A 9,744-nucleotide genomic window follows, 5' to 3' on the forward strand; every position below is an offset into this window, starting at 1 on the left:
AGGCACTGTTTAAAGACATTATACCTCACGTTAATGACACAGAGATGGTACATCTGTTCATAAGGAATCAAGGCATAGAATAAAGCAATGATTGTCTTTTTGCTTTCTAACACACTGGAATAATGTCGTACTACACCATGTCTGACCTATCTGCTTGTTCCATTTGTCTGCCAAGCCACCTTCATAAAGAAAGGTAATCTTCATAGATTTCCCTCCCTCAAATAGCTATATTAGCACCAATAAAACAGTTAGTGTCCATGAATACCTCAATGTACTTCAAGAAATGTTTTAGCTTATTTGATCCTGCCTTAGACCCCTATTGCTCAGGACCCCAGCAACTCTGTTGAAGACCCTACGGTTAGTCCCTTTATTATATGTTTATGGCAGAATGCTACTTTTACCGTTAGTTAAGTGAACAAGTGTACTGGATACGTTCCTCCTTCACCCAATTCCCCCCCCATTTCCTACAATCCTACAATGGCTTAGAGACCAAGTCATATGTTCATTCACCAATTAGAAGCATGAAACATCCACATAACTTTACAACTGGCTGATACTGTGTAAACATACAGCAACTGACCTAGTTGTTTAAAGTGTGGTGTAGCCACTAATTCAATTCCCTTATGTTAAAGCAGCATTTCTCTCCTAGGTACATTCAATTCCCATGTTTCAGGACAGTAAGTGCTACAATAAAGAGAAATTGAGGTGACTGCATTTTACAAAACACGTGACTTAGTGTTGCTAAGCTCTTCCACAAATGACTGCAAAGCCTAAAGTAAAATTAACATCCACCAATTTGATTTTGGGTCTTCAGGGTTGAGTCTAAGTTTCCATTTGCCCTGAATTACTATCTTCACAGCATGTTCTTCAGTGTTTGTGCTTCAATCCATCTGGACATGTTTTAGATGACACATCATGGAGCGGCAGCAAGAGTGGCAGACAAAAATGAAAAAAGTAGAAAATTGATGTTGAGCAGAGGTCCAGTTATTCCATTTCTCCTTTCCTGGTTATGCCTAGTATACTGAAAAGAATTTAAGGTTAGAATGATTTGAGGTTATAGCTTCATAGTTTAAACTAGCTTATAGATACTGAGGGCAAATTTAAAGCAATAGCAATACTTGTCTTCTCTTACAAGACAGACAGTACTTCATGGGAAGATTTGAGAAATATGTATATATGGCACTTAGGGATGTAGTATAGTGGGCTGACATTTAGACTAGATGATCTTAGAGATCTTTTCTAACCTTACTGATTCCGTGACTTAAATTAGCAAATCTATTCCTCTGCCACACATCTGACAATTCATGCTCTTTAGTCAGTGATAAGAGAGCATGAATTAATTTGTTTCTCACTGCAAAAGCTCTCATAACAGCTCTTAGCTTGTTATCACTTTAATTCACCCAGCTTATTATCCAATAATACTTCAGATATTAAACTTCAGAGAGCTGCATTGGGCTTTCTGCTAACACTCTCCTGTAAACATGCCCCACAGACTTCGCATATTCATTAACTTTCCTCAAGGAAAGGAAATAGGCATCTATTATGGCTTTGAGATTTAAGAATATGAAGAAACAGGATCTTCATTGTTAAGAAAGTGACACTAGTTAGGCCTTGGCAGACAGCATGTATAGCTCTAAGCAGAGGTCCTTAGAAGAATGCTTCTAGAGTACAGCAAGCAGTACTTCAGAGGAGCAATAAAGTTAAGCCAGTGTAGTTGATTCAGGAAAACTGGCAAAGAGCTAGTTGAAAACAATTTCAGAGGTTGAAGTAGTTTGTCTCAGTAGAGTAAATATTACCTGGTCTATGCAAAAGGGTTGCCGGAAGGACCACCAAATGGGCCAGAATGTTGCTTCTGAGATTCCTGCCAAGAAAAGTTATAAATCATTAGTCATTAAAGGTTTTTCAGGTTTTATTCTTCATGTTTATTTCAGCTGGTTTTGATTCCAAACTCCTTCTGGAAAGAATACTGAAGAAACACTGGTAAGCAGGTATTAAATGCCTTGCTTTAAGGAATGTAAAAGGAGATCTAAAGCTGTGTTAGTACACATTAGTTTGGGTTAAGGTATCCTTTAGAAAAGCCATGTGGAGCTGAGTTAGTGTATTCATGATAAAATCTGATTAGCCAAATGTTAGATGTTTTAAGTCAGCATTCTGGAGATGATCCAGGTTTTCCCACCGGGGACTCCAAGTGTCATGTCCCAGGTGGAGTGATGTGGTTAGGCCACTTGCTTCTGCAAGAGGATACTGGTCATGGGATCCTCCCATTTGTTCAGCCAACACCTGCACAGTCAATATTGTCTGCTCTGCAGAGAAGTAAGCATAGCTGTAGAAGTCTTCTACTTCCACCTCCATTACTTTACAGTCCTTTGTAGAAGCTCTCCCCATAGAGAAACAAAGTTGCAGAGAGGCTTCACAGCTTGGGGCACTGGTTATGGACTTAAGCTAAATGGAATAAAGCTTCGTTGGCCTTTCAAGAAGGGTTTTGTTAGATCAAGTATACAAGAAGTTTTTTTCCATGGCCTCTAAAGCCATTGCATCACAAATATTCCTGTTGGTGGGGTGTAGTAATAGGCATAGAGAAAACATCTATTACTTACAGAGAAGACATTGAAAAGGTCTGGCTTAGGTTGACTTTCAAACAGGCCATCAATTGGTAGTGCACTTTGTCTGGGAACAGGCTTCAGTGGCTCTAGGAAGAGGAGACATACTGCTATATCACTAAACAGCTTTTACATGTACTAAGCCCTATCAGCTGACCTTAAACTCATCCAATTAGATGTTTAAAAACAAACAAACAAAACAACAAACAAAAATAGATTTAAAAAATTGAAAAAAGCATGCAAATTGCTTTGCATGATCTCAGTTTTATCTCCTACCTATTCCTCAATACACATAAGCTATCTGGGTTTTCTAACACTGCACAGACCTAGTCTATCTCAGTTTAGCCTAGACACTAGATGCGTCAGTGTTTGGCCACTGACAGTGGTCTATGTAATGCTATTAGGGAAAAGGTCCTTCAATTCTCTGTTTAAGAACTTTAAAGTAAATAAAACAATCAGTATAATTGTAGATTTTAGATAAGACATGATCAGACATCATGTTACCTGAGTAGCTATTCAAATACAAGAAAGATTTTACCAGTCTTTTTTATGGACAGCTTGCTAACTTTCACATCATTGTGACCTGTACTATCTTGACAAATTGGTACTTTATTAATAAAACAATTGCTGAAAGCTCTGGAGGCACCTGAAAAACTTTGCTGCTCTCCTCTTCTTGCTGGTACTGCAGGTGGCTTTGTCAGCTGGAAATCTTTGAACATTTCTTTGACGTCCTTCATCTCTCTATCACCAAGTGGATCCAGAGCAATAAAAGCATCACTCTCTTTCTTGGATAGCTCCTTCTGAGGTACAACTCTAGGTGGTGGCTGAGGTGGGCTTGTTGTTGACATAGAGGGCAGTACAGACTGTGTCTGAGCAGGTAGTGTTGAAGGTGCAAACACACTACTCTGGAAGGGATTTACAGCACTGGGTGGCTGTACCCATGGAACAGATGGAACTTGTGCTGGCTGTGCCCAGAGACCAGAGGACTGAGATGCTGTTGGACCAAAAGATCCAGGCTGGCTCCAGCTTGGCACTGCTTGAGAGCCAAACGTAAGCTGTTGAGTAAATCCTGGAGACTGGGTAGGCATCATAGACCCAGGAAAGACAGATGTGGCCTGGGTGAAGGCAGGTATCTCTGTATTCCATGGTGAGGGCAAGCCACCTGTGGGGAATACGGTTGTTACACAGTTCTTCAGTGATTCAAAGATCAAGAAAGAGTGTATCAATTCCACTGTTGATACCAGAAAGGCATTCTTCATGTCTGTTTGTAAAAATCTGTTGATTTACCCTTAATATAATGCTACTGGGGGAAGGGAGCTGGTGAGAAAAGGGTATTTTTTCCTTCACTTCACGTCAGTCCTTAAAGAACAGAACCGTGGTTGATAGTTACTTCTACACAAGTATTTACTAAGATCCTCCAGCAATGGTACCCTAGTTTCTCAAGCTGTGATACATACATTAGCATCCTGGAACAACCTGGGGCTGTCGTCAAAGTTTAAGCAAAAAGTCCTGTTCTAGTTGAAGATGCAGAATTTAGGTCCCCGATTCACAGAATTTAATAGTTTATGACAGACAGCACATGGATTAAGCACCACACATGAAATAAAAGGTAATTAGAACATCCGTGCTAGGTTTAAATTCAAGCTCTTATTCCAGTCAAGATATTTGTTGTCAACTAACCTCGGCCAGCCAATGGAGGGGCTGTGGCAGGGCTTGTTTTGAAGAGGTCCAGTCGATTAGTTTGCACTGGTCCTGTCTGTACTGATGAGTTTAAGCCAAGGCTCTCTGTAGTTGGTGCAAAAAACTCCGAGCTAAACAAGTCATTTGATGCAGTCTAGAAAGAAAAAAAGTTGTTGTAAAATGGCATGGCAGAGTATAAACTAACATGATTAAGGATTGCTATTCTGAAGCCATGAGCTTTTATTTTAGCTACAGCAAAGCATGAAGCTTTGCTATATTCAAAGGTACTCAGTATAAGTGATTCAGACTTCACCAGTTTATGCCTACTGATAAGTTTGGCATTGTATATTATATATAGTAGTTCCAGGTCAACAGCAGAAGAGTAAGACTTATAGAGTAACTGAATTACTTGTTACCATAATGAGAATCCTCTTCTCCTCACGTACAAATACTCCTGCCCAGACTGTAATGACCCCTGAAGTTATGTCAAGGTCATCAACTGAGTTCTGTATTGTTTTACTGCAAGAGATTAACCCAGAGACATCCTGTGTATGACCAGGCAAATTTGGCAGGCACTGTGAAGCCACAATTACTTCTGTAAATTTCTATTGGTACCTCATTGTTAAGAAGCCACAGGCTATGTGTATCTATCATAGCTATCATAACAGCTATTGACATTGTACCTGGCATCAATATTTCACAGCAGCATACTTACCAGACCTTTACAGAAGTACGGCAGCATTAAGGAAAAGAACATATGTTTAGTATCATAGCTACTACAGAGCATTCATGAGAGTTAGGATTTACCATGGCTGCAGAGAGGTTAGAGTAAGCATGGCAGGTGGAAGAGAGACACTGTGAAGCTCTTTAGTCATTTACGCAGTGTGAAGAAAGAAAAGCTTCCTTCACCCAGCTTCTCTAAGTAAGAGCATGCATATCACATTAATTACTTGAACATTGTTCACCTTGACAGACCTCCTTCCTCTTCCTGGCTTGTTACTTTGTGGTGGTGGGCTAATTGTTATAGATTCATGTGACAAGAGCTGGATATTGCTTTCAGAATCCAGCTTTACTCCATTTTGCAGAGTTACTCCTTTGGAAGGATCTTCCACAAAGAGGTTTGATGGGGCTTTAAGAAAGCCATTCTGTTCTCTCTCTGGTACCCCATTTGGAGTTCTTGCTGTGGGTGGCTTACTGTCAAATGGCCACTGGCTTGTTAGTGCTTCTCGTTTGCCAGCTCTATTAGATATCTGGTCAAACTGCTTACCAAAGTAGTCAACATCACCATTTGAAGCACCATTACCCACCGATGTCAAGGTACTCAGATTTTCCTTCTTCTGATCAGCAGATTTTAGAGAATCAAATGAAGGTGGTGTGGATTGGTCTGGCTGTGCAAAAGGATCATCACTGAAAGGGTCTGGATTAGGTGTGGGAAAGAAGTTGAGATTGGTAGAGAAAGAACTTTCTGGCAAGAAGGGTGGCCGTGGCTTTGGTTGTGGAAGGGAAGGTGTGATGCCATTCAAGAAGAGATCCTCTTTTGTAAAAGTCTGTTTGGTCTCAATTTCTGAGTTAAGATCCACTAAGAGAATCTCTTTAGCTTCCTATTTGTTCAGAAAGAAAAGAAAGTTAGTTTTCTGTATCACCTACTGCAAAGTATACAAGCTTAAGGAAAACTTTTAGAAAAGGACAGTTCTGGTATCCAGCACATCATACTAATATGTATTCAATGTCACACTGAAGTCACACTAAGGTACCATTTTATAAGTCTGGTAGCTGTAATTATACCTCAGCTACTCAATTAAAAAAAAAATCATCTTGAAAGCACCTGTTTCAAGATCCCTTTAGTTCAAGTGAACTTAATGTAAGGGAAGTTTTAGTCATTAGCACTAATTATACCTAGGGGTGTTTGACTCCAGTGACAGCCTGGGTTTTACTCCTTTGTTTTAACAATTGTGAAATCACATTGCCTTAGAGTGATTCCAAGTTGCAGTCTCAGCTTTGGAGTAAGACTAGAAAGCAATCTGCCTGTGGAGAAGGTTAACACACTATCCACCAAAGCAAGTGGCAGAAGACCTAGTCAATAGCTCTACTGACATCAGTTGCAACACCAATAGTTGAATGACTACTAATAACTTTTTGTGCCAGAGCAAGCTAATACAATTTTGAAGTCACAATGAGTTTTTACAGGGTAAATGCATACTTCTGTGAAGTTAGGCCGTATTTTATGGACCTAGCTTACATCTGTAATACCTAGAAGTCCACTTGGAACTTACTGACTCATCCAAAAAATAAGTTTCAACTTTAAAGGTTGTTAACTGAGTTTCTATTTTTTTCCTACTGCACAGGCATATGCTGCTAGTACATATTTATCAGGCCTATGGCTAACAACATAGGATACACATAGTATTTCTGTCACACAAACTTCAGTGAATACTGTTGGATGAGAATATTAGCTAGTCTATTTTATATGTTTCCACTATCATAGCTCTAAGTTTCTAATATATTGCTATAACTAGGAAGAGGCTTCTGCAAAACCAGAACAAAATAGATCTTACTACTCAGACAAAGTTTGCTCTCAAATGTAGAAGTGACATAAGTAAGCTGGAGTCCACTTACTGTGGGACTGCTCACATCAGGAGGTGTTGACATATCCCCAAACAAGTCCATCTGGTCAACTCCCTTGAAGCCGAAAGTATTGAAAGAATTGGTGTCAGAGTTGTTGCAAAAGCCAAATCCAAGTATTACACATATCTGCTGAACATCTATGAAACTTACATTTCCTGTATGACATGGAGATAGTCTGCTATACACTTTAATGACATCAGGATAAAGCTCTAAAATTTAACCTACCATTTTCAGTTTGTCAGCTTGACCAGCAGATAGTGTCTCACTTCCATTCTGGAATAGATGGACAACAGTGTCAGTGACAAGAAAACAAAACCTGCCTTAAACACTAAACTTACATGCTTGAACGAGCAAATGATATAGAAGAAAAAGTATGGGAGATCCCTACTATTAGTTCTGCAGACACATTTGTCTCCATTTCCAGTGTAATTGGGCATCTCGTGATTCCATCATAATGCTAGCAGCATGAAGAAGGACAGAGCTAGTTCTATCACAGCAGAATACCTGATCAAGTGAAGATGAATTAAAGTGACTTACCTGAGTCTTATTTGCTTCTTCACTCTAAAGAAGAAAAAAAGCTTTTAGTATCTATACATCAGGTAGAATATCCAAAGCAAGAGGCTTTAGTTAGCTTACCTCCTAGATCTAGTGATGAAACTGCTGGCACAACTGCCAGCCAATAGTATCATGTCTCACTACAAGTCCAGCCAAAGATAAAACAAACTTTATGCAAACTGCTGCAGCATCTGTAATTTTACTTGCCTTTTTCTTGTCTTCTTCTTCTTCCTTCTTCTTCATGTTATATATTAGTTGGAAGAGGTCCTTAAGATCAACAACTAGAGGCTCAGCCTGAAAAAGAACATATTTAGACTACAAATTACTTTGTTTTTAGCTTCAGTAGAAGTCCAGGAAACTGCAAGTCAAACTTTCCTAAGTGATGCAATAGTACAGTTCAGATACCAGGAAAAGCAAGACTTCAAAGACTGCCTGGTCTCTTCATAAACTCTCTTATGCAGAGAGCTGGGGTGATGGCATACCATCAGCCCAGAACAGTTAACTCCCTGGGGAAAGTGACAGTGTCTACATTGAACTCTTTTTTTTTCCCCCCTAAAATTCACAATTTCATAAGTACATGGCAAATCCTAAGCATTTCCTCAGAAACGTACAGGGCACTGAAGCTCTCGTATCTTCATGAGATGATAATAACATACATTCTCTCTGCTTTCTACCAACTCCAACAATGAAACTGGAGAATGCTTCTTTAGTATTACATTTATTTTAATGCAAACAATCAAGTGTGTGTGGAACAGATACCAGGTAAGACTTAGAGGTGACATCTGCATCTGGATGGAAGTTCAGTGTGAATTAGAATGGTATTGCATTTTGTGAACAAGAATGGGTGGCTCTAAACAGAACATTATGAAGAATATTTGGAGAGGCCTTTGAAGTGGTAGCAGGTTCAGCTATTAAGCTATATTGATTAGAAACTTTTGCTTGAAGCATATTACAGCTGAGTCAATGTAAAGTCCTGACAAGTCAATGACAAGTCCTCCTGCTCAGATACTACCTTTGGCTTGAGCAGAAAATCTGTTGAACTGGTCTCTTTGTTCATATGTGAGCACCCTCCTCTCCTAATTAAGTGTTTTAGATACGCAATTGCAGGAAGAACCATTTCAAGTTGTCACTTTGACAAAGAGTACAGCTACAGCAGTAGTCTAGATCTGCTGAACTGCTTACTACTCAGATGTGTTTATGTTTAAAAGCAACTAGCAGCTAAATAAAGAGCTGTCTATGGCTTAGCTAAGCTTACAGACTAGCAAGCAGCACCCCATGGTGTAAAGCCCAGAGAACAGACTCCACTTGATCACACAGAAAGCTTTTGTGCTTGATTTTCAATTCCAGTGAAGCAGATCAGAACAGGAATCTGAAATAAAACAAGCTCAGTGGTGTAGCAGCTGTTACTAAAGTTCTAACAAGGAGCTCCTCACTCTCACCTGCAGTGGGTCTGAAGCTGATAAGAGGTCCTACAGGAATGGAGGAAGGCATGTGTGTGAGGAAATATCTAGCACTGAAATCTTGGCTGTTCAAGTCATTATGGTGACTACTGTAGACACGATTGTCTAGCAGCTTATCATGATAAATATCTAGCACATGTCTCGGTGTTTTAGGAAGCTGGACAATATTCAGTATTAATTCTAAGTAGCTTGTATTTAATACTGCTTATGCACAGTTTCTCTTCACAGAGACATACTCTGCACTGAATATCTGCAAGGTGGAAGCCCATTACAGAAAGATTAGAACTCCTCTCAGAAGAAGCAAATCTGGGATAACCAATTATGCCACTCATTTGTCCCAGAAATACTGGTGCAGTTGTGTTAGTTTTTACTGTTGTGCAAGACAATGCATAATGAAAACTAGACTAGTGCAATTCTGTTGTTCTCTTTCCTACTAACTGAGCAAACCTATGGATGTTTGACTCAAAAATATTCTCACTGACAGCAACATACTTCTGTACAGGAAAGCCCATAATAAAAGCTCTGTTCATCTTACTAATGACTTCCACAGTGAATGAAATGTTAAGCAACAGCAATAATAAACAAAGCTACTTGAACACTTTTATTCTGGATGGCAGAACTGAATAAAACCAAAGCCACTGATGATAGTCATTTTCTACCATCCTTCTTCAGGATATATACCAATCCATCAGTGCTGATGTTTCTCTACACCTCACAGAACTATCGATGAGAAAGCCTTACCAGAAGTTTTACTAAGAGTTTAGACAATATATTTATATATTTATATATATATAAATATATTTATATATATTAAATATAATATA

At 39.2% G+C, this 9,744-nt stretch overlaps 1 protein-coding gene across 3 annotated transcripts in view; it reads right to left on the minus strand.

Annotated features, from left to right (window-relative positions):
* The window catches only part of DAB2 (DAB adaptor protein 2), a 12,349-nt gene continuing 2,605 nt past the window's right edge, over window positions 1-9,744 (minus strand). Inside the window, exons 5-14 of one of the 3 annotated variants that reach the window (XM_019610369.2) lie at window positions 7,668-7,754; window positions 7,443-7,466; window positions 7,131-7,178; window positions 6,897-6,959; window positions 5,588-5,881; window positions 4,281-4,434; window positions 3,247-3,762; window positions 2,598-2,689; window positions 1,797-1,861; window positions 1-1,021 (exon numbers count right to left, since the gene is read on the minus strand). In XM_019610369.2, the coding sequence (XP_019465914.1) occupies window positions 1,802-1,861; window positions 2,598-2,689; window positions 3,247-3,762; window positions 4,281-4,434; window positions 5,588-5,881; window positions 6,897-6,959; window positions 7,131-7,178; window positions 7,443-7,466; window positions 7,668-7,754 (1,338 nt within the window). In that variant the 3' untranslated portion in view covers window positions 1-1,021; window positions 1,797-1,801. Of the gene's footprint in view, window positions 1,022-1,796; window positions 1,862-2,597; window positions 2,690-3,246; window positions 3,763-4,280; window positions 4,435-5,245; window positions 5,882-6,896; window positions 6,960-7,130; window positions 7,179-7,442; window positions 7,467-7,667; window positions 7,755-9,744 lie in introns of all 3 variants that reach the window. The other 2 variants (XM_010725359.3, XM_010725360.3) reach the window with 2 other exon arrangements.

Source organism: Meleagris gallopavo, chromosome Z (genome assembly GCF_000146605.3).
Source record: "Meleagris gallopavo isolate NT-WF06-2002-E0010 breed Aviagen turkey brand Nicholas breeding stock chromosome Z, Turkey_5.1, whole genome shotgun sequence".
NCBI classification, from domain to species: Eukaryota; Metazoa; Chordata; class Aves; order Galliformes; family Phasianidae; genus Meleagris; species Meleagris gallopavo.